The 24544-nt window shown below is 49.1% G+C and overlaps 1 protein-coding gene across 2 annotated transcripts; it reads left to right on the top strand.

Moving 5' to 3' along the window:
- Nucleotides 1-2635: 2635 nt before the first annotated feature.
- On the top strand, nucleotides 2636-8701 carry LOC124708236 (protein-tyrosine-phosphatase MKP1-like). 2 transcript variants are annotated; one of them, XR_007005069.1, is made up of 3 exons: nucleotides 2636-4861; nucleotides 8201-8362; nucleotides 8469-8701. XR_007005069.1 is itself a non-coding variant. In XM_047239925.1 (2 exons), exons 1-2 carry the CDS (start codon nucleotides 2651-2653, stop codon nucleotides 8252-8254), a joined length of 2265 nt encoding a protein of 754 aa, XP_047095881.1. In that variant the 5' UTR covers nucleotides 2636-2650; the 3' UTR covers nucleotides 8255-8701. The 2 variants fall into 2 exon arrangements, 1 of the variants encoding a protein (XP_047095881.1); XM_047239925.1 differs by having other exon boundaries at nucleotides 8201-8701.
- Nucleotides 8702-24544: the final 15843 nt, after the last annotated feature.

Below are 24544 nucleotides of genomic sequence, written 5' to 3'. Positions count from 1 at the left end.
AAGATGCATGTACATAATCCTTGGATTGAGAACCAAATTTGAAATACACATAGAGAAACAAAAAGACAAATCTAACATAAATAGTGCCACGAAAAGACAAAACATACAAATAACACTACTCAGATATCAATTTGTCTTTTTTTTTTCTTTACGTGAACACTCACAATATGTTTTCTGATTGTGGTTCCGGAAATTCAAGGGATTATAAAGGCACATCTAGTGAAGACTCAAAATATTTTTCTAATTTTATACAAATTTGTAGATTTAAATTTTGAGGAGTGGTATCATCATGGTATCATCTGAAGAAGTGTAGTGTCACTAGATATTTTGCCACGTTAGCTGTTGGTGCCTGGATATGAGAACAAGTTTTGTCCATTTATTCATCTTTAGAAAGGAAGGAAAATAATTTAGGAAGTAAAAGAAAGTTTTGGTCATCTGTTACAGGTCGCTGTCCTCCCATCCCATGTCACCATCTGTTGGCCTTATATGCGCTGCCTTTTTTCTTCTCTATCACCTGTTGAGTTAGCAGTGAAGGTGAAGTTAGGAATCATGCTAAAATGAATGTAAGATAACGTGTGTAGATTTTTCTATGCACCAAAATGAGAGAAAGATTGGCTCTGCTTGGACTGGTGATACTGACTGAAAATTTAGTGGTGCATTTTCTTGGTCTTCGACTCTGACGTGTATCTACTATCGTATTCCACTCACCCCACATCACTCGACAGTTGAAGTAGAACTCTATAATTATTTATGTATCCTGGTATGTGCTTCCAAAAATAAAACACCCAAAAAGAATATGGTCACTGGGTGTGGAGTGAATGGCACACCCGTAACTGCGTGCACAAGAGACAAGTGACCTTACGTTATTGACCCGAATTGGTAGTATTATTTCAGAGTAGTAGACAAAACAAAGGGTAGTGGTACGTCAATTTTGGTTATTGGCCTTGACCAGCTGACCACATTATAACAAACAAGAGTACGCTGCCGCAGTGTCGCCATCCAAACGCTTGAAACATTGTATAAATTGTACGTGTACTAGTGATCTGTAGTCATAAAAAGAAGCAGTTTGTTAGTTTTTTAGGTAATGCAATGACAAGTCTCCCGAGCCGATAACGTAACCACGATTTATTGCAAACATCACCAAACAAATCAAAATTAGACAATTCAAACAGCGGAGCTCATGAAACCGAAGTGAGAATGCGTGCCTTCTCATACACCAAGTCTCCGACGGAAGCGGAAATCGCTGAATACATTATGGAATGAATTAATATAGAGAGTACGATGCGATAGTGAGAAATTGTCCTGACGCAATAGTGGTATAACAAAAAGGCAAACATAAAGAAGCATACACCAAGATAAAGTATTGTTCACAATTTCACTCAAGGTGTAGCATTAAGACAAAATCCTCTAACAACCACCGCACGGATGGATAATCGAGTCACTATTATGGTAGTAGAATTAATTAGCATGCACATTTTGGAGCTCGCACTTGGCACCACTCATTTTGTTTTATTTGACAATAATGAAATGAAAGGCTATAATTTGATTTGTACAGGTTTGAAATTCCAAGCTCGGAAATCATGTTTAGCCGCCACAGGATTTGTAAAATTTAGTGATGTGTAGGAGAATGGCATGCTCAGGGATAGAAATATTAACTTGATGTACCGGGTCCACTCGTTGGAATTTCCAATTAAAATTGTGGGTGCAATCCCATGACAACCAAATACATTGGATATGTATTTCGATGTAAATTTCACGATTTTAACACGAAATGATGGCTGCCAAAAAGTTATATTAGGGAAATTAGTACGTAGTTATGGCTCTAGGGAAGTCGGATGAGAGAGCACTCATCTTGGGTGGGGTTACTACTTATATGCTTTCAGCAGTTATACTCTCCCGGTTTTAGAATTTTCTCTTTTGTTCTCTTTACCGTTTCCTTCCCTTTTTTTGCTAATACCATTTCCGTTCCCCCGTTTTGATCTCCGTTTCCTTTTCCGGTGGAATTTGCTCTTCCGTTTCCTTTACCGTTTCGGTTTCTTTTCCGCAAATACTGTTACCGTTTTCCTTTTTTACTCTCCATTTTTTTTCCGAGAGATGACTAACTCAATGTTCAATCCTAACCTAGAGAGACAAATCCCAAATAGATGGAACTTTATGTTCAAAAAAAAAAGGAAAATCGAGCTTGGGCACTAGCAAAACAAAAGTAGCGGTTTTGGCTCCAATTGTCCAAAGAGCAGGTGCACCTAACATTTGCGGAGGAGGCAACCCAACTTGTCCCCTTTTCTTTTCTTTCGTGTCCAAGACCAGTCAACGCCATGTTCCCCGTCAACACAGGGCCCCACCACAAAACCGTCCGATCCTCGCGCGCACGAATCTTGAAGCACATCGGACGCTCTCCTCCTCAAAACCCTCACCCACTTTACCTTCTCTCCTCCCTTCCGCTTTCTCTTCCCCGAGACCGCCGGTGATCTCCATCCCGATCTGCGACCCCCCGCGCGCTCCGCCCCGCCGCGCCGCCCGCGGATTCGAGCCTCGGTTCGCCGGACCGCGAATCAGGTACGGATTTGTTTTTGGAGCTTTCTTGGGCCAGGAATGGCGTCTGAATCCCGCGGTTTCTTGGTTGCAGCAGGGGTGGTGATTCTTGCGGCCCATGGCCAACCCCGACGACGGCACCGCCGCCGCCGCCGCCGGCCGCAAGTTCTGGCGCTCCGCGTCCTGGTCGGCGTCCCGGGCCGCCGAGGCGGGTCCCGAGCCGTCCGCGGCGCTCCCGCCGCGCCTCGCGCCGCCGCCGCTCACCCCGCGGTCCAAGGGCCGCGCCTGCCTCCCGCCGCTGCAGCCGCTGGCCATCACCCGCCGCAGCCTCGACGAGTGGCCCAAGGCGGGGTCCGACGACGTGGGCGAGTGGCCCAACCCCACCACCCCCGGCGCGGCCCGCCCGGGCTCCGCCAGGCCCGGCGAGGGCCTCCGGCTCGACCTCTCCGCGCTCCGCTCGCAGGGCCGCAAGGACCAGATCGCCTTCTTCGACAAGGAGTGCTCCAAGGTCGCCAACCACGTCTACCTCGGCGGCGACGCCGTCGCCAAGAACCGCGACATCCTCCGCAACCACGGCATCACCCACGTCCTCAACTGCGTCGGCTTCGTCTGCCCCGAGTACTTCAAGTCCGACCTCGTCTACCGCACGCTCTGGCTGCAGGACAGCCCCACCGAGGACATCACCAGCATCCTCTACGACGTCTTCGACTACTTCGAGGATGTCAGGGAGCAGTCGGGCCGCGTGTTTGTGCATTGCTGCCAGGGGGTGTCCCGCTCCACGTCGCTCGTCATAGCCTATTTGATGTGGAGGGAAGGGCAGAGCTTCGACGACGCCTTCCAGTTTGTCAAGGCGGCCAGGGGAATCGCGAATCCGAACATGGGGTTCGCGTGCCAGCTACTCCAGTGCCAGAAGCGGGTGCACGCCATCCCGCTCTCGCCAAACTCGGTGCTGCGGATGTATCGGCTAGCACCGCACTCGTCCTATGCGCCGCTGCATTTGGTGCCCAAAATGCTCAATGAGCCTTCCCCTGCCGCGCTGGACTCTAGGGGTGCATTCATTGTTCACGTGCTCTCGTCGATCTATGTGTGGGTTGGAGCGAAATGCCATTCAGTAATGGAGAAGGACGCCAAAGCGGCGGCGTTTCAGGTGGTCAGGTACGAGAAGGTGCAGGGGCAGATCAAAGTTGTCAGAGAAGGGCTGGAGCAACCTGAATTCTGGGACGCCTTTTCAAGTGCATCTTTTCACTCCGACAGCAACGCGAAACTTGGCAAGGATCAGATTGATTCATTATCCAGGGCCAGCCTGGGAAGCAGGAAAGTGGAATCTTACGATTCGGATTTTGATCTCGTCTACAAAGCGATAGCTGGTGGTGTCATTCCAGCTTTCTCATCTTCTGGGACTGGAGATGAGACCCATCTTCCAGCAAGAGAAAGCAGTTGGAGCGTACTAAGGTGCAAGTTTATCTCGAGATCGCTGTCTCGAGTTTATTCAGATTCTGCTCTCATAAGGGATTTGGATCCACGGGTACAGCACTTGACAGCAGAGGCATCAATATCTCCACCTTTCCTTTCCCCGAGCTCTTTTTCATCGGATTCAACCATCAGTTCCAAGTATAGTTCAGACTCACCCTCCCTGTCACCTTCAAATAGCTCCCCACCGTCACTTGGTCTTTCACCTGCTTCATCTAATTTGCCACACGCTTTGGTGCCGTCATCTAGGTCTCCTCTTCGTCAGTCATCTAATGAGGAACGTTCAAAGCCTGTCCTAGGATCGATACGCTCTCCTTCCAAGGTCTCATCTATAGCAGAAAGAAGAGGAGGATTTTCAGCTCTGAAGCTACCATCACTCCCCAAGGATCTAGTATTACCACCAAGGGTACCGTCTAGTGTTCACACAGCAGCGGAAGTCGCGGATAAAAGTAATGCCAATGGCGTGAAACAGCTTACAGGTGTTTCTTGCCCAGATGAATGCACCCTAACTAGCTCAACAGCTACTGACAGTAAATCAGAGGCTACTGCCCATAGTGAGACTAGATTAATTGAGCATACTGACAGTAACTCAGAGGCTTGTAGTTATGTACAAGTGCTAGTCTACCGATGGCCCTGCATGGAAAAGCTAACTGCATTCGGTCGCAAGGATCTTGACCCGAAAACAGTTTTTATTTTTGTTGCTCCTAATGCCAGCGTAAGTGCAGAAGTAGCCAAAACTGTATGCATATGGGTAGGAGGTGAATATGACTGCAGCAAAGGTGTTGACACTATTGATTGGCAGCAAGTTGCTGGTGATTTTCTTAATCAAAAGGGGTTCAGCAACACTCTTCCTGTTAAGGTAAGTGCATACTATGCACATCTATATTTTGTGTATCCTGATCTGCTTGTTAACTTGTATATTTAGGTGGCACGTAATATTTGTAAATACTAACTAGTGTAGGAGATAGAAGACAACTTTTTAGGTCCTAATAATTTTAAAGGACTAATTGACTATGACTATTGAATGCCAATATGCTTGGATAGGTTTTCCACAACTGCACAACTTTTGGCAAGTTGCAATATTGAGCTAACTGTGGGTTTGTAGTGGGGCTGGGCACAGAAACAAAACCGAAGCAGAAATAGTGTTAACCAAACTCTTAGTTTGTTTGATTTCTGATTTATTTTTCCATTGTTGTTTGTGAGAAACTGAATTATATTTGCTGTATAAATCCGTTTTTTACTACCTGAAAACTGAATTAACTCCGTCCATTCCAGAGCATAAGGCCCAAAAATTTGGGCACGTTGACTAAGGGTGTTTTCCTATTGGCAAATCTTTCCATGTTTGCCCCTAATTAAACGCTAGGCCTCCTTACTCGAGAAGAAAAGCTAGACCTCCTTAAATCTCTCCCCCTTTTCCTTTTTTCTTGCCAATTCTCTCTCCCATTACCTGCTACGACTCCTCGTTCCTGGCTACTCCTGGCTCGCGCCTATGTCTCAGTAACTCTCCTTCTCCCGTCGTGTCCTCTCTATGCATGCGCCGTCATCTCCTACCTGGCTACCTCTGGTTCATCCTCAAGGCATGGCAAATTTGACCTAAACGAGGCAATGAACTGGAATGAGCTGGATGCGGCCATGCTGATCATCCAGGAGTGCTACAGCCGGTGCTGGGATAAATTGGGATGAGCTGTGAAGAGGTTGTGGTGGACGTGGTGCCCTACACACAGCACCCTTCACGTCCTCGTGCTGGTTCAGCATCACGGGTAGTCTGTCTCCCTCGCCCAACACTTGAACACTGCCGCTGGAAAACCATGCAGGCCATTGTTCGAGTCCATGAGCACGGGGAGGACTACGCGTTCGTCCATAACGTTGACGCCAACCATGCCGTCGTGGTCATCCAGTACTACGTGAATACCGCCGCGCTTGCCTAGCTGCATGGAAACGACGCTGGGCTCGCGCACCATTGTGCACACGATGCCACGCTCGTCCGAAGTTCACAGCCGTGCTCGGCTAGCACTGGAAGGGCGGCGCCGACGCCAGGCATGCCGCCGCGGTTGTCCAGTACCACATGAACACCGCCGCGCTCGCGAACCATCGCATGCACGAGGCTGCGAGGGGAGGGGCAGTTTAGCGAGATTAGCTATTAATCCAGCTCCTGCCATCGCTGCGCCTTCCTGCCTTCCTTTTAGACGAAGAATCGTAAAAAATTTAATGCCTTATGCCCAGGAACGGAGGGAGAAAAAATCATAAAACCGACATGTACAGACCAGGGAAATTCACAACCAACATCACACATGAGCTAACGCCACCAAGTGGCAAGCCTCTGTTCTCCAGCTAGCCTCCTACTTAAGCACATCACACATGGCGCAACCCACCAAGTGGCAAGTGTTTGAGCCTAACCAAATTCTAGATGTGAGTCCACTTGAGCTAACGCATTGACTCCATTGAGTGCCCGCCGCTAGCCAAAGACACACCCAACATAAGTTGTTTGCTCATTGCATTAGGGCCAGCAGAGGCTCTCCTTGCCAGATGACCAACTCCCACTCTCGAGCATGCATAGGAGCATGGGCAAAGCGGAAAAACAGCAGCAAGCTGTGGTCTCAACCTCCATCTAAGAAAAAAAATGACGAGGTTACTCTATGCACCCAACGGAAGCAGCTCTCGTGTGGGCCCTATTTCTCCCTACACTAGCTACCTTCTCCATTCTGATCTAAATCCATCTCTTCCAATCTCTCGCTTCCGTCCATCGAAAAAGTCTCTCAACATCCAGGACACCAGATGAACGACACGACCATTCAGCCTTTGTCGACCATTTCCAAAAAAAGCCTCCATAGACCATGTCCATCTGCCATTTCTCTCGTGCCACTCCTGCCCAATCTTCTTGCCAAACAACTGCTGCCGACCCCTCAAATTGATCCATCTCCATTTGCCAGATCAGGCAGTGCTACTTTTTTTTTGTCTCATGTCACCGTTGAGCTTGTCCAGGTGAAGAAGCACAAGGCCCTCCCACGACATCCACTCATGTCCCATTCCTACTCTCTCTCTCTCTCTCTCTCCCTCTCTCTCTCTCTCTCTCTCTCTCTCTCTCTCTCTCTCTCTCTCTCTCCCCCACCTTTTGAGCCCTTTTCAGTGAGGAAGCAGGCTCTTCTGCAGGAGGCTGTTTTGCTTTGCAAGAGTGGTTTGTGTTCCTGCCTCTCCCCTCTATCGTGGACCTGAGGGGTAGTAGTCTTTGCTGGAGCGCACATGAGCAACTTGAGCACCAAATGCCTGGCTGAGTAGGTGTGCTGCCGCGGCCTCCAGATCTAAAGCTCTGAGCTCCTCCCGGTCTTTTATTCCCAGATGGTAGTCATCGTGCGCACTGTCCGCGGTTAGACTCAATTGTCGTGTTCTTCTCGATCCATGGTTTCTTCTGTTTTTTTTTATAGATATTTCTGTTCCTGCATATTTTGGTTTCATTTGGTTCAACCAAAAACCAAAACCGAAGTGCTGGTTAACTGAAGTGTTGATTTTCTGAATTTGCACATCAATTTTGGTTGCTATGATTTGAAAACTGAATTGTCGAAAAACTGAAAATTCGATTAAAAAGAATGCCCACCCCTGGTTTGTAGGAATTCACCATTTGTTATTGATTAGTGATCACTGTTATCCTATCTTGAAATGTCATCACTTATACTTTGTGATTATTGGGTTGTAACATAAATGTCTGTTTTCCCATGCTATTATCGTGTAGTACAATTGTAGCTAGGCGTATCCTTTTATGGCATATAGCTGAAATGTAATTATGTAATCATTTGAAATTGCATAAATACCCACACTTTGAAATCCAATACTTGGTAATAGTACTTCTAGTCTCACCACCTTATTGATCTTTGTGTGTTGTGTACTTGTGTCATCCAGAAATTATTTGGTATTAGCACAAATATACAATATTACTTGGTATTAGCACAAATATTCAATATTAATGACTTTTTGGAGCTACTTTTATGTGCTTTGCAAGACCACTGATTGAAAGTAATTATTGGACAGAGATGCTGTGTATTTTATTTATGGTTATAGATCACACAATTAATAACCTCAATAGAAATAGAATGTTGGGGCATCTTAGTGAGAAGTCCTGTCAGTTTGACATTTGTAGCTTGTATGCGTAATTAGCTGTTATACAATTATGGTCATAACCTCTGCTGAACTTGGACGAATGCAGGTTTTCAAGGAGCATGAAACCAATGATCTTTTGGAGGTGCTGGATGCTTGTTAACAGTAGGTCAGGGTACTTTACTAGCTTTAACAAACTCAGCCGCGAATTATCGATTCAATCAAGGCATCTCCTCCAACATCGCTCCATGAACTGGCGACTGTCAGCGAGGTACAAGCCATGACAACCGTTTCCTCCTGAACATATAGGCTACAGATTCCATTTAGTAGAACAGATGGCTTAGCAATTTGTGCTTTTGCTTGTGTCGAAATGGCAGGAGGCTGCCAGAGTGTTGTATCTGTGAATTAACACACATGGATCGGGTTTTGGCGCAACTGGGTGTATATTATCCGCTCCACTGTAATGTAAGCCTGTAAGTTGGGCGAATGCTGTTGTCGTTCTTACCCCTGAAAAATCCGTGTACATCTCAGGAAGAACAGATTTGTAATCCTCTTGGCCAGCAAGTGTCTCCATTGGCCGTAACTTTTAACTTGGAACTCTTTGCCGTTCTGTTCTGCTCATGTTCGTATTAGCAGTGTAATTCTTGCTGTGCTACTCATGATCTTCCAGTTCCATACTCGCTGCTTATCATCATACATGTACCTGCTTTTGTAATCTTATGCCGAACTTCTGAAGTTCTCAATTTTCCGAAAGGGGGACACAGCCGAATAATTGGCGCGGTTGTGATATTCTTTGAGGAGCTGAAAACCCTATCGCCCCAACTCCCCGCCCCAACTCCCCGACGCCACCCACCCCGCCTCCCCCCTGCCGCCGCCGGAGGGCGCCGCGCGGGCTTTCCCCCCTAGCCGGAGGGCGTCCTCTCCTCGCGTCCCCCCCTAGCTGGAGGTTTCCCGCGGGGATCTCGCCCGGCGGCTGCGCGCGGTGTGCCGGCAGCGCTCCTCCCTGCTTGGCGTCGTGGTATTCGTCCCCGTGCCAGCGACGGGTGCTTGGCCTCCCCCGTCTCAGTCCCCCTATCCCCTCCGTGCTCTGCTGCACCGGAGATCTTCCCGCGGCGGCTGCTCGCATCGGCACCGGTCACTGCTGCGTCGCTCGTCCCTGGGCTCTCCTCGTCTCCGTCGCGGCGCTCAATGGTGCTCGGCCGCTGGGCGTCGTCTCCATTCTGTTCCGGCTCTCCTCGCGTGAGGGCCGCCCTGGCTCCGGCGCGTGCCCGGTTGGCTCCAGGCGTGCGGGCTGCTCCGCTCGGCTTGGTGCGGCTGGCGTGGCCCTCCAGGCCTCGGCCCCTGCCCGCTCCCCTGCTCGTCCTGCGTTGTTCCTGTGGTTCGGCCATCGATCCCGGCCACGGGCGTGCAGCTCATCCCCTGCGGTGGTGCTGTGTGTTGCGGTCTCTGCCCCCGAGCTTTGGTGAGCTGCTGCTCTTCCTCCGGTGTGGTTTGAGCTAAGGCTCTGCGTCGATATCCTTGGTGAAGGCATCGCTCTGGAACCACACCTGCTCGTGCATGGCCGCCTCGCGGGGCTACAGGTTTCCCCCTCCCCGCGCCCGTGTCGCGGTCTCCTCTCCGGCGCCCGTGTCGCCCACTCTTCCTCCCCTGCGTGCAGTGCCCGTGTCACTGCCCCTCCAAGCTGGCCTTTGCTACTCACGTACCCCTGCGAGGTTATCCCCTCGATCCTCTGCTTCGACTTCCTCCAACCGATTGTTGCTTCCTTCCAATGCCGGGTTAGCGAGTTCCGATTCATCCCTTTGGCTGTCCTTGTTCTGAGGCAGTGTCCTTCCTCCTCCGAGGCTTCCTCCCCCCGGAGGGCGAGTGAAGGTGTCTTCTCGGGCTGCATCCTTTTTGGCCGAATCCCCTCGCCCTCCTGCTTATGTCTTCCCTTCTTCAGGGATTCCTCCCCCTGCAGAGCGAGTGGAAGTGTTCGTCTTGAGCGGCAACCACATAGTCATGGTCGACTGACTTGATGCGGTCGGTTCATCATGCTCAGCGGAGTTTTTTGTGTCCGGTGGTGTCGACTAGGTGGCTCTCTCTGTCTGAAGCCGGGTTAACGAGTTTTGGCTCCTCTCTTTGGTGGTCTTGTTCCCTCGCAGCTCGCCTCCCTCCTCCAGGGCTTCCTCCCCCTTGAGGGCGAGTGGAGGGTACGTGCTCGCATGGGCAACCCCTATGGTCTCGGACCTCCTCGTTCTCTTTCGGTGGTCCTCCCTCCTTTCGGGCTTCCTTCCCCTAAAGGGCGAGCGGAGTTCCTCTGCAAGAGCGGCAACCATATAGCCACAGGCGGTTGGCTTGATGAAGACTAGAAGCTGCGAGCTTCCTCCCTGTCTGCACTACTCCGGCGAGCTTGGATCCGTGGTGGCGCACCTCAATGGAGTTCTTGTAGGCTTGTTTCTATGGTAGAGTAGTTCTTCGCGCTAACTTGTACCTCTTTTCCTCATGTTTGTTCTCTACTCCTATGTAAACCCCCGTATATTCCTAATCTGTTGTAAGAATATGAGCCTGCCAGGCTACTTTCGATGGAATGCAACAAATGGTGGGATTTTCCCCCCCATCACCCTCGATTTTTTTTTTCTGAAAGTCATAGTTAGTTTTCATTGCTTGTCCCTTTGAAAAGAAGGCAAGCCCATATTCCAAGAAATACTTCCAAAGTAAGTTTGTGTTCTCCCTGTTGATGTTAAGCAGAGTAGAGCGTCGATTCATCTGGTCGATTTTTTTTTTCTGAGAATCCGTTGGTTTGTTGGTCTAACCTGCTAGGATTGGGCTGGTGGTGACCGACGCAATGAACTAAGAGCATCTCCAGCCGCGTCCCCCAAAGCGTCACCCAAAACGCTTGGATTGAGCGATTGGGGGACGTGTTTCGTTCGTGCCGCGTTTGGGGGACGTCGCTCCCCAGTCGCGTCACCCAAACGAAATTTCAGAAATTTTAAACTTAACGAGATTCGATTAGATTCGTCCAAACTTACATAGATTCGAACGAAATTTGACTAAATTTAAACTAAACCTAATCTAGAAGTACTTGCGGCGGCCGGAGGCGTCGTAGTACTGCTGGAAGTTGTACATCTCGTCGGTGACGACCTCCTGCTTGACGCGCTCGTCGACGGGCTCGTCAACGGGGCTCGTCCTCCACCAAGCCGCTTGGTCCTGCCTCGCCGTCGTTGGTGAGGTCCACGAGCGGCTTGCCGGAGTCGCGATGGACATGGCGATCGCCACGTCGACGTCGCCCCTCCAGGCGTCCTTGTCGTTCATGGACGCCAAGAACGCCGCCCGCATCCCTGGGCAGTCCTCGGGGTCGTCGCTGCTGGCGATGAGCCGCTGCTGCCGCTCGTACTCCGCCAGCAGCGCCGCCTGCGACGCTTCCTCCGGCTCCTCCTTCACCTCTGGCTTGGGGATGAGGAGGGCGCCGCCGCGCCTCCCTTGCTGCGGCCGGCTGCCGCTGCCGCCATGCCTCGTGTTGACGGGCGTCGCCGGCTCCTCCTTCACCTCCCGTTTGGGGACGGTGTAGGGCGCCGAGCGGTATGACAAGGACGGTGTCGATCGCGCCGGCCCTGAGGAAGAAGAGTGCGAGGAGGACGAGTACGTCGTCCTCCTCGGCTGCCATTGCGGTGGTCCTCCTCGAGGAGACGGTGGCGGTGACGACGGCGTCTCCAACCTTGGAGCGCCGTTGCGGATGCCGCGGATGACGTTCTCGAGGGTGCGCCCCGGAACGCCCCAGAACAGGGCGCGACCGTCCTTGTTCCAGTTGTTGGGCCCGCCGATGAGCCCCTGGGTGCTGTGCATCTCGACGTCGTACTTCGCCTTGAAGTACGTCTTCCACCAGTCGTCGTTGTTGTTGGCCGCCCACGTCGGATCCAGCGGCTCGGCAGCGGTGAGTTGAGCCCGCCGGGCCTTGATGCCGTCCCTCCATTGGTCCGTGCCCGGCTTCGGCGGCGGCGGGACGCCAATGCCGTTCACGGACATCTTCCAGCCGCCGCTGCTTGGCATCCGCATGTCCGGCGGGACTGTATAGCCGGCGTGGTACATCGCCCACGCCTCCGCCACGGTTAGGCTGCCGCGGCCGAAGTCGTTCGCCGCGGCGATCTTACGGGAGGACGAGCTCGACATTTTTGGAGCGGCGAGGAGACGATCTGCGAGGAGGGAGGCGGCGACGAGAAGGTTTCGGAGCGGTGAGAAATTGGGACGAACTGCAGGGCGTCTTAATGTACAGCGGCGGCAGCGGGGTGGTTGCACGCAATAACGCCGGCGCGGACGGCCACGCGGCCATGCACGACGAGACGCGTCCCTGCGTCGCCTGGGAAAACAGAGACGCCATTAACGTCGCTTGACCAAAGGTAGGCGATGGGGTTTTAGCCTTCCGAGCCGCTGACGCGTCGGGCCCACGTCGGTTCGCCTCGCTTTTTGTTGTGTCCGGCGTGCCCGAAGCGTCCCCTGTGGGACGGGGACGGGCTCGGGGCGCCAGACACCGTATCGGGCCGTGCCGGACAAAAATAGGCTTTAGGGGATGTGGCTGGAACGGATTTTTGGTTCGGCGCGCCTCAAATTGCTTTGGAGAACGCTTTGAGGGACGCGACTGAAGATGCTCTGATCGACGCAACGCATGTCAAGAAACGAACTGGTCTCTCAAGACTGCAGGCATCAATTTACCCGGCAATCAGTTACGATTCCGAGAGGAAAGGTGCTACTGTAGTACTCGTGTTGATCCGATCGACCCTTGATCTGGGTTTGTATGGGCGAATGGAGGAAAAAACCGCGCTGTCTCGAGCCCTCCCCACTCCTAGCCTAGGTTGTCCTTGCTGCTACTGCAGCTGGCCTCCGCGGAGGTGGTGGCGCCCACTAAGAGCAAATATAATAGAGTCCAGTGAGCTGACTATAAAACATTAAACAATATATTTTAGATGATTTGGTGGAGAGAGAAGGGGAGAGAGAAGGGAGGTGAGCTCTTATGCAAGAGCCAGCCTCTTGCACGTGCTCCTAGGCGCTTTGTGAGAATGAAAGGTGTGTCATATGTTACTAAAATACTTTATTCTTATAGCCAACTATTATACATGTTAGCTATATGGTGACTACAAATGACATGGCATCTTCTTATAGCCAGCAGTTGCACTACGGGAGAACTGGTGATTGCCGTGCGCCCAAATCGCACGGCAAAGGCGAAAATAAGCTCGGCAAAGCCTTTGCCGTGCGGCCGTGCACGGCAAAGATCCGCACGGCAAAGCCATCTTTGCCGTGCGTCGTGCAAAAATCGCACGGCAAAGCCTTTGCCGAGCGCCCTAGCTTTGCCGTGCGCTGTGCAGTCTTTCCCGTGCCTCCTTCTTTGCCGTGTGCCAACGTTCTTTGCCGTGCGTCCTCTTTGCCGTGCGCTTCCCCTCCAACACGCACGGCAAAGAGCTGTTCTTTGCCGTGTGCTTCCCCTCAACACCGCACGGCAAAGCACCCTACAACAACAGCAGGTGGCAGCGCAGTGCACAGCTGGGCAGCCTTTGCCGTGTGCATGTGCACGGCAAAGAAAGCCTTTGCCGTGCGGCTTTCTCTTTGCCGTGTGCATGTGCACGGCAAAGGTGCTGAAAAAATTCCAGCTTTTTGCTGTTTCCATTTAATCCCTGCACATATAATTCACAAAATAGATATATATTTCCAGATACATATATAGCACAATATATAGACATTTGCACATCATCAACAACAAAGTTCAACTACTAATAGTCCAACAAAGTCCATACATAGAATGTTCCATACAATAGTCCAACAACAACAAAGTCCACCAACAACAAAGTAGTCCAACAACAAATTCATACATAGAATGCTCCAAGTCACACAACAAAGTTCATACAAGCAACGTCAACCTTCGCCACTTCCTTGTCCTCCACTTCCTTGTCCTTCTCCACCTCCTTGTCCTCCATCTCCTTGTCCTCCTACAAGTTCATATATAGATGCATAAGTGGCATGCAATGGCTAAAATTGACATGTATGAACTAGAATTGACATGGAAGAACTAGAATTGACATTGAATGGCTAAAATTGAACATAATCGCTAGAATATACATGAAATGGCTAAAATTCAACATAATGGCTAAGAATGACATGGAATGGCTAAAATTGACATGTAAGAACTAGAATTGACATGTAAGAACTAGAATTGACATGGAATGGCTAAAATTGAACATAATCGCTAGAATTGACATGAAATGGCTAAAATTCAACATAATGGCTAAGGATGACATGGAATGGCTAAAATTAACATGGAATAGGTAAAATTGAACATACTGGCTAAAATTGACATGGTTGAATCGCTAAAATTCACAAGTGACATGGTATGGAAGAATTAGAAGTGTAGGAGAACTCACCTAGAAACTGCTGCGAGGCTCCGGATGATGCCCGTATTGTTGACGGTCAAGCCAGTGTGTCGGCGGGCTCGACTTGGCGCTTGTCTGGAGGAGCGCCATCACAGCCGGATCGGGCGCGGGGATCTGCAATATCCAAAGTTCGGTTAGACAACAAACAAGATTGAGACGGAGATATTAAGTTAACCACTTACCCGGTTGGGGAACATAGGAGGACACGACGTGCTAGGAGCACTACTCCCCGGTGGGGAAGTCGGCACGGCTCGGTTCATGAACATCTGCTGGAACATCTGCTGCTCGTTGTTGCATCTGCTGCAACATCTGCTGCTGCATCTGCATGTTCTCCCTAACCTGCTGCTGCATCCGCATCTCGCTCCTCTTGGTGCCTCCGTTCCCTTTCTTCCATCTCCGCCTACGTTGTGTTGCCGCGATGTCGGTAACATTGCAATGGAAAACATGTAATGAAGCGTAGAGGATCGACGAAGAACTGACCCGTAACTTCTCGATAGCTAGGTCCGAAGCCCGTGGGCGGGTCTCTACCCGAGGCTGCTCGCTCGTACGCCCACGACGGATCTGGCATAGAGATGGAATGGTCCTTGGGTCGACTAACCCGTCAGCAATCCATAGGCGGCCACCCTTCTTGCCTTGTCCCGCAAGCACCGCAACCTCAACGTCAAACTCTTCGGTGGTTGGGTCGGCGTCTTCGCCGTGCTTGTCCTTGAACTTCGAGCGGTACGAGCCACACTGGCCCCATACTTCCTAGCAAGTGTCCACCTCGAAGAAGATCCGAGACGCCCCCTCAGAGACCCTCGCGGCGCCGACCCCCGTGTCCACCTCGAAGTATCGCCTGCATAGCGAGAAAATGAATTACTATGCAAGTGAACACAATTTATTTGACAACTTTGAATTAGAATTTCTTTGGTCACATTACCATATTTATTTTAGCTACCTAGATAAACTATTAAATTAACATGCCTAAACAAAATCCTAAATTCTTTAGCTACCCTAAGGGTGTGTTTGGTAGCCCGGTGACAAAGGATTAACTTGTCAATGCCTACAGATTGTAGACTAGGGTTTTGCTAGAAGTAGAGGGCAAGTAGATCTCGAAGGTTTAGGCGAAAAGTACTCGGCGATTATGAAAACTAGGGTTATGTTGACAGTAGATTCGATCCTTTCTTTGTCCCTCGACTCCCCCTTATATAGGAGGTGGAGCTGAGGGTTTCGTTTTGTACAAGTTACAGAGTCCGGGACGGTTTCTAACTCATCTGCCCGGATTACAAATAACTCTTCCTATTACAACTCTAGCTTTCCTTAATATATCTTGGACTCTCGAATCTTCTTTAGTCTTCGGGTAGTGGGCCTTCAGTAAACTCCGGGTACTATCTTCGGCAGGCCCATTTGGGATGCCTATGTCAGTAGCCCCCGAGATTTTGCTTGAATCGTAGAGTCAAGGGAAATCTCATCTGTTTATATTTTTTCGAGAGCTTTTATTTATGCTTCTTCACATAAAATTCTATATTGTACAGGGATAATGGTAGTTGGGGCTAGTTCATCTGACGGATCAGGTACTAGTTAACTGCTCTAGTGGCAATCCGCAAAAACCTACTTCAAGATCACGTCCCTGGACATGATCTCGGGATACTGGTGTAAACTTCGACGAGGTGCCGCTTAAGGTCTTACCATTCTGTCGAGTCCCGAGTCAAATTTATCGGGTACCTAACGCGTCCGTTAGGATTTTTCTTCGTATCCGTTGATACGGATAAAAGTAGCAGAGCGCAGTCTTTGGCGATGCCACGCCCGGCAGAACGGATCCGGGGTCTTACCTTCGCAAATTTGCGGCATTCAGAAATTGATCGCAACTTTGGCGTTCGAGAATATATTGTCGAGTGCTTTTCGCCTTTGGAATAGCACATTTTATTGAGTCATATTTGATGACTTTATTTTGTCTTCCCGATGGGAGTATATGTAGAGTTATCCGGGTAACTCGAAATATACTCACTTCTGTGTCTCTATTTTTGAAAAAATTCATCGGGCACGCGAACAGCGTTCCCGATGGGAGTAGCCCCCGAGGCTACAGCCAAGAACTTGTGCTTGGGTGTAGGCTCCACAGATTAGTATCCCTTGCCGCTATATTTATAATCCTTCTCTATATTTTTATATTTATCGGGTGCGCGACCAGCGCTCCCGATGGGAGTAGCCCCCGAGGCTATGATCAAATGCTTGTATTTGGTCATAGGCTCTCGCCTTTTCTATCTTGTCATACTCGAAGTTTTCCATTTTTTCAAAGTAGCCCCCGAGCCTTTGGGCAAAAACTTGTATTTGATCAAGGGCTCCAAAAGTATTCAAATGATTTACCCTGTCGCCGTTCTCTTTTTATTTTTCTTGCCGACATATTCTCCTTTGTCAAATTCTCTTCATCTCTATCAATAATTGGGATTTTTTCTGCCTTGTGGGTCCATTGTTCCCACCACGTTGACACGTCGTGCGAGTGGGGGACACATGTTCTCCCTTTTTCCTGGCGCACGTTCTGTAACCTCGTCAATGTTAAAATACCATTGTGCCCTTGTATCCACGTGGTGATCATCTACTGCGTTCTTTTTTCATCTGACGGCTCCGTCGCTTCACCGCACCTGTATATAAGGTCCCCTTCTTCTTCCTCGAACACTTCCGCTCACGCCGTTCCTCTGAGTTCCTCTGCCAAATTTCTTCCTGCGCTCCGCATCTCCCCAAGCTCTTCTCTTTGTAGCTGCCCCTTTCCGCCATTGTTGATGCCACCACGTCGATTGACCAGGCACATCACACCTGACTCGTCGATGGCTGCCGCGGATCTAGGAGCGGCGGAGTGGGAGAGGTCCAAGATCACGAGCCGGGACCTCAACTCTGATGAAGAAACCGGGGATTACTAAGAAGCCTAAAGCGGTTTGCTTTCCCAGCGAAGAGAGCTACCCATCCCTCCAATGGGGTATCGGGTAAGTTTTGTTGATCATCTCATCCGCGGTCTTTCCGCCCCTATTCACCCTTTTCTTCGGGGACTTCTTTATGTTTATGGTCTCCAACTTCACCACCTCACACCCAACTCTATCCTTCACATTTCTATCTTTATCACCCTCTGCGAAGCCTTCCTTGGTGTCCAGCCTAACTGGGCATTATGGAAGCGCATTTTCTTTTGTCGCCGTAATGGCTCGCCAATGTCGCCTATAATATAGGCGGCGTTGTTATTTCCGTTCGCTCCTCTGTCAACTACTTCGACGTCAAACTCCCTGACTCCGTTCAAGGATGGCGCAAGAAGTGGTTGTACATCCGTGAAGAAAACAATGGCTGCGCCGAAGACAACATTCCTCCTTTTGACGGTGCCGAGAAAATCTTTCGCCGCCGTTCCTGGGACGCAGAAGCTACCGAGGAAGAAAGAACTTCGACAGAGGCCTTGATGACTCGCATCCATGAGTTGCAAAATACTCGTGGAAAAGAATTATCAGGCATCCAGATTACGGCGTACTTCCTTAGGACTAGGGTGCAGCCTCTTCAGGCTCGCAAAAACCCTTTCTGGAATTATGCTGGCGATGATGACACGGATCGCCTGTCGACGAATTTGGAAGTCAAGGATTTAGATAGACTTATCCGTAGGATTTCATCTCTCAAGAAGAAAGACTCCATCCCTTCCACTTGTCGCGTAAAACCATACAGCGCCGCCCATGTGCTTCCCAAGGTAAACATTGTCGTGTAATTTGTCTATTGCCTTGATATTTATGTTGTTTCTTCTTTCTGATATTCTGCCTTCTTTTATACAGGACCACCCAAATCTTGTCTCACTTCCCCCTCTTCCTGAAGGTGGGGAAGTCGAAGAAAGGGCTGTTATCTCCGACGATAACGAAGATGCTACGTCTTTTGCAAATGAACCCGCAGAGTCTCGAAAATCTGCGGGATCTGACGAAAAGGACGATGCCTCCGAAGCAACTACGTCGGCTCAATCTCCTCCTCCTGCTGTTTCTCCAATAAACAAAAGGAAAAGGAAAAGCGCCGAAAGTTCCGGCACCTCCAAGGCCGATGAAGCTGTTCCTTCGCACCGAAGGCGAGGCTATGATCCATACCTTGAAGCTCTCATCGGTTCGTAAGTGCTCTTTCTCTTGTTTACTTGTACTCGCAGATTCTTGTCTATCTTCTTTTTTATATTGTCAACGCTTTCTCGTAGTGATGATGAAGAAGAGATACCCACTGCTGATGTGGCTGCTCGAACGAGCACGTCACATACTTTAGTCGCTTCGGAAACGCCAGTCGAAGGAGAAGAAACGTCGCCTCCTCGACAAAATGTTGGCGCTACTACTCCTCCGGCAAGCCCCCTTGTCCCTGTACCAAAAAGGGCAAGGGTTGAAATAAATCCGAGCTCACTCTTCAATCGAGTAGCTCTTCTAATCCTCTCTTGGATGATGTAAGTTGCTAACACTCCTGTCGTTGTTTATATTTCCTCCGGTTGCTCTATATGTCGCCATTTTTCTCATGCCAACATTTTCTTTCTTTGTCTCTCCTTAACGACCGATAATCAAAGAGCTTCTTCGCATCGGTGCCCAATTCGTTGGGTACCGTGATTACGCCAGACAAGACCGAAGGTAATGCTCGACTATTTTTTGCTTCCTTTCTCGCATGACTTGTCGACGTTTATAGCTAATCTTGTCTTCCTTTTTTCGGAGAAATTGATAGAAGCCAACGAACGTGCCGACACGCTTGCTCTAAAGTTAGAGCAATGTGAAGAGGCTCGTAAGAAGGCTGAATCGGATGCGCTTGAAGCTAGGCAAGAAGCCGACAAGGCTAAGGCCGATGCCGCCGGTGTCGAGGATCTTCGGAAACGTCCGCATGACGCCGAGACTTCGCTAAGCGATCACATAACCGCGCAATCTGCTCGCGAAGCGGCGATCACCAAACGCATAAAGATACAAAGTCGTCGCTTTGTTGGTAAGCATTTGCATCATTTCATACCCTCTCGGATTTTCCTTTTTGCACTTGTTTGTTGACAAAAATTTCTATTTTTATGTTGTCAGGTAGGACCTCGCAAGAATTTGAACTTGAGGATCCCGACAACGATGCTCTTCTTGATGCCGTTTCATTCCTTGAGTTTCATGGGGCGGAAGCGCGTGAAGGCATGGATGAAGCCAAAGCGGGATTGTCGAAGCTTTTCCCTTACTTCTTCCCGAAGAAAGAGGAGCCCGCAACTTTCCTAGGCCTTGCCAAGTGCTTTAATCCTCCCGAGGATCTTGGGTTGAAGATGCGCCATGAGAACATGAAGGTTGCCGTGGAAAGCACTTGTTGCCCTAGTTGCCGACGGTCGACGGACTATTGATCGGGCTAAAGTCGGCGACACGGAGCAGATAGAACAAGTCAAATGGCGATCCTTGATCAAGGCGGCAAAGCTTAACACGAAGAAGATCTTGGCCTATCTCGGAATCAAGCCATCTTCTACTCATAGCTCTTCAAGACCGGAGGTCTAGTTTTTGCTTTCTTTATTTCCTTTGCTATTGTCGCCATTCTAGTCTTGGCGACAAATTCCCTGCCGGTCCCTTAGGAGAACTTCTTTTGTAATGGCCATGTAAATTTTCTGCAATCAATGAAATTCCTTTTGGTTCTATCTTTGATTCGGAGATTTTCTTTTCCGATTGATATTTGATAATTACTCGACGAATCCTTCTTCTCCTGATGCCGCCCCCGCGTCTTCCTTGTCGAAGAAAATAAAAACCGATGACAATTTTCTTGAAGGTTCTTCCGGCACACCCTTGTCGGAGGATTTACAAGAACTTCGACAACAGCTTCAGTCCACGAAGAAACAAACTCTGGCAATGATGGAACAATCTCGGAAAGCATCTGAACAGGAACAACTTGCTCGTCGACAAGCCGAAGAAGCTATGGCTGCTAAGGAAGGCTGCTGTGTTGGAAGCAAAAGGAGCTAGTGACCGTGAAAATAGTATGCTTGAGCCGATGATGGAAGCTAGCTCGGATATGCTTGGGTATGTGTCTCAATTTTCCAATGCCTTTTCTTTATTTTGTCTGTCTTGTCTTCAAAGTTTATTGCCTTTTTGTCTTAATAGGCTCAGTTATTGATGTTGCGGCCAAAGATCTGAGAGTGAATGAGAGAACAAATCTTCTTGTCAACCTTTCTCTAAATCATGGCTGTTTATTTTGGGCCACTCCCGAACGAACTCAGCAGATTGTCAGGTTTCAAGATCGTTCCTGCCAAGTACGCGAATATCTTGACTTCTGCACCAAGACCCTGTCTATGGTCTATAACTCTATGTTTCCTCGGAATATTCAACCGAAAACTCTTCCCGAGTTAATGGAGAAATTTAAAGATGCTCATAAGGTCCATAACTTTGTCAGAGCTCAATTGGTGGCTGGCGCCAGATTTGCCCTTATCATGCTTCAGATCTGTCACTCGAAGCTTGACCTAACCCAAGTTGTTGAGAAGGTGCACGAGAAAGTACGGCGCCGAAGAGTTGGTATCGACCGCATCAACACGAAGGTTTCACCTGTAGCCGAGGAAATGATTGAAGACCTTCTTCGGATGGATGCCGACTTTTTGCGGATGGTCATTATGCTGATTTTCTTGGCGCTGCTCCTGAAGAAAACAGAGTTACTCTTGATGATATATTGAATCGAACCGATTATTTTCCTTCTGTGAATAATTCTCCTTTGTAAATCATGATTATGATTCTATTGTGAAGCAAACAGCATATGTCTATATTTGTCTAGCCCCCGAGTATTTTCGGTGGCTATTCGCTGTATTTGTATAATGCGAGGTTTTTAAACCAAGGCAAAATAATATACACTGTACTATTTGGTGCAAGCCCCCGAGTCTTTTATTGATCACTATTTTGTCTGTATCTCTTTTTTATTTTGGCGAGGTATTTTTACCAAGGCAAGATGCTTCTTTTGCGTTTGTCGGCACTGTGTTTATATATATATTGTATCATGTAGGGGAAAACCCCTGGTCTTGTCGAGAAGAAGATGTATAATTCCACTATCTTTATTATATTGCAGCACCGCGAGCCCGCCTCATTAAAAACCTTCTCCGGCCCCACTCGGTGCCCCGAAAAAGGAAAAGAGTGCGTCTGAAAACTCGCGGGCGTTTCAGTACATTGTAGCTTTACAAAGGAGGACTATATTTCGACATCTAGGCGTAGAAACGCCTGAGCTGTGCCACGTTCCGGGGATTTGGCTCGTCAATCCCCGTCTTCTTGTCTTTGATTCGTATGCTCCTCCTTCTATTACTTCTGTGACGATGTATGGTCCTAGCCATGGTGACTCGAGTTTTTCATGGCTTTTTTGATTGAGTCGTAAAACCAGGTCACCAACTTGGAAAGATCTTGGCCGCAATCGTCGACTGTGGTAGTTTTTCAGGTCCTGCTGATATTTGGCGACTCGTGACAGGACTTCATCTCGAGCCTCGTCGAGTGCGTCGACATCATCCTCCAAAGCTTTTCTTGAAGTTTCTTCGTCATATTCTGCGACTCGTGGAGAATCGTGCTCTATTTCTATTGGCAAAACTGCTTCAGCTCCGTGGACCAAAAAGAACGGCGTTTCTTGCGTCGTCGTATTTGGTGTTGTTCGAATACTCCACAAAACACTTTGTAGTTCCTCTGGCCAAGTATGCCTAGCTTTTTCCAAAGGTCCTAGCAAGCGCTTCTTGATGCCATTGCAGATGATGCCATTGGCCTTCTCGACTTGTCCATTGGTCTGAGGATGCGCAACAGACGCAAAACTCAATTTAATGCCCACTTCTGCGCAGTATGCTTTGAACTCCTTGGACGTAAAATTGCTGCCGTTATACCGTCACAATGCTGTGAGGAACTCCAAATCTGAAGACTATGCTCTTTACGAATTTGATTGCCGACGCGCCGTCTGGTGAATTTATCGGCTTTGCTTCTATCCACTTAGTAAATTTGTCGACAGCCACCAGCAGGTATTCATATCCTCTCGGCGAAGCTTTGTGCAATTTTCCCACCATGTCGAGACCCCATTGAGCAAAGGGCCAAGACAGTGGGATTGGCATAAGTTCCACTGCTCGGTGAGTGAGGTCTTGCCGCAAATCTTTGACACGCGTCGCAAGTGCGCACTATTTCCTTTGCATCCTCGATTGCTTGTGAGCCGATAAAATCCTGCTACGAAAACCTTAGCCGCGATAGCTCTGCTACTCGCGTGGTGCCCACATATTCCTTCATGCACGTCCTTTAGGATGATCCTTCCTTCTTCGGGTGTAACACACCGTTGTAGCACACCCGAGATCTCGCGTTTGTATAGCTCCCCTTTTACCACAGTAAAGGCTTTTGATCGCCTAATTATTCGCCTTGCTTCGACTGGATCGTCGGGTATGGTTTTCCTTAGGATATATGATATATAAGCTTGCATCCATGGAATTTGCACCATCATGACTAGCTCTTGCTCTTCTTCTTCTTCTGTTGTGTCTTTGGCGATACTCGAGGGTTTCTCTTTTTTCTCCTTCTTTGTTTTTGTCGGCTTTGTTGATCTCTCGCTAATCTCTTCCCAGAACACACCTGGAGGGATCGCGAGGCATTGTGACCCGATGTTTGCAAGAACGTCGGCTTCATCGTTGCTCATCCTGCTGATGTGGTTTACCTCACAACCATCGAATAACTTCTCCAGCTCATTGTATACCTCTTTGTATGCTATCATACTTTCATTGACCGCATCGCATTGATTCATGACTTGCTGTGCTACCAAGCGTGAGTCGCCGAAAATTTTCGGTCGGGTTGCACCGCAAGCTTTCGCCATCTTCATCCCGTGTATGAGAGCTTCATACTCGCTTCATTGTTAGATGCGTTTGGGAACGTCATCCGCAGAACATACTTCAACTTGTCGCCTTCAGGTGATACTAATATCACGCCTGCTCCAGCACCTTCCAATCTTTTGGACCCGTCGAAGTTCATGGTCCAAGTTCTCGATAAATCTGGAGGTCCCGTGTTTTGCAGCTCCATCCACTCTGCAATGAAATCTGGTAAGACCTGCGATTTTATTGCTTTTCTTTTTTCATACGTGATGTCCCGAGGGGAAAGTTCTATTCCCCAAAGGGAGACACGACCCGTGGCTTCTGGGTTGTTTAGTATATTTGATAAGGGAGCCTCGTTGACCACTATTATCGGGTGTGCCGAAAAATAGTGTCGCAATTTTCTTGCTTGTCGTGAATACTCCATATGCTAGCTTTTGATATTGCGGGTACCGCTGTTTTGACGGCGACAGTACTTCGCTGATGAAATATACTGGCCTTTGAACTCCATGAAGCTTGCCTTCTTCTTCCCTTTCGACTACTAGGGCCGTGCTGACCACCTGAGGCGTAGCTGCAATATACAAGAGGAGAGGTTCTTTCTCTTTTGGCGCCACCAGTATCGGTGGTGTCGAGATTGCTCGCTTGAGATTCTCGAAAGCTGCATGCCTTCCTCGTTCCATTGAAATTTTTCCCCTTGCTTGATCAATGCATAGAACGGCGGCGCTTTTTCTCCTAGCCTGGCGACGAATGCTGCTAAAGCTGCGACTCGCCCCGTTAGCTGTTGTATTTCTTTCAACTTTGTTGGCTTTCTCATAGTAACGATGGCCTGTATTTTTTCGGGGTTAGCTTCAATCCCCCTTGCTGATACTAAGAACCCGAGAAGTTCTCCAGCGGGAACTCCGAAAGAGCACTTTGTCGGGTTCAGTTTGAGACAGAACTTGTCGAGGTTGTCGAAGGTTTCCTTCAAATCTTCGATCAAAGTCGATCCTTTCTTAGATGTTATTACGACATCATCGATGTAAACTTGTACATTTTTTCCGATCTGTGTTGCTAGGCACTTCTGCATCATCCGCTGATATGTTGCTCCCGCGTTTTTCAGACCAAAGGGCATTGTTTTGTAGCAAAACACGCCATAAGGTGTGATGAACGCTGTCTTGGCTTCATCTTCTTCTTTTAGTCTGATCTGGTTATAACCAGAATATGCGTCCAAGAAGGAAAGACGTTCACATCCTGCCGTGGAGTCGATGATTTGATCGATCCTTGGGAGGGGAAAGTGATCCTTGGGACAATGTTTATTGAGACA

The sequence above is a fragment of the Lolium rigidum genome, chromosome 4 (genome assembly GCF_022539505.1).
Source record: "Lolium rigidum isolate FL_2022 chromosome 4, APGP_CSIRO_Lrig_0.1, whole genome shotgun sequence".
Lineage (NCBI taxonomy): Eukaryota > Viridiplantae > Streptophyta > Magnoliopsida > Poales > Poaceae > Lolium > Lolium rigidum.
The sequence above is the reverse complement of the archived record's forward strand: the minus strand, read 5'-3'. Positions and strand labels throughout refer to the sequence as shown.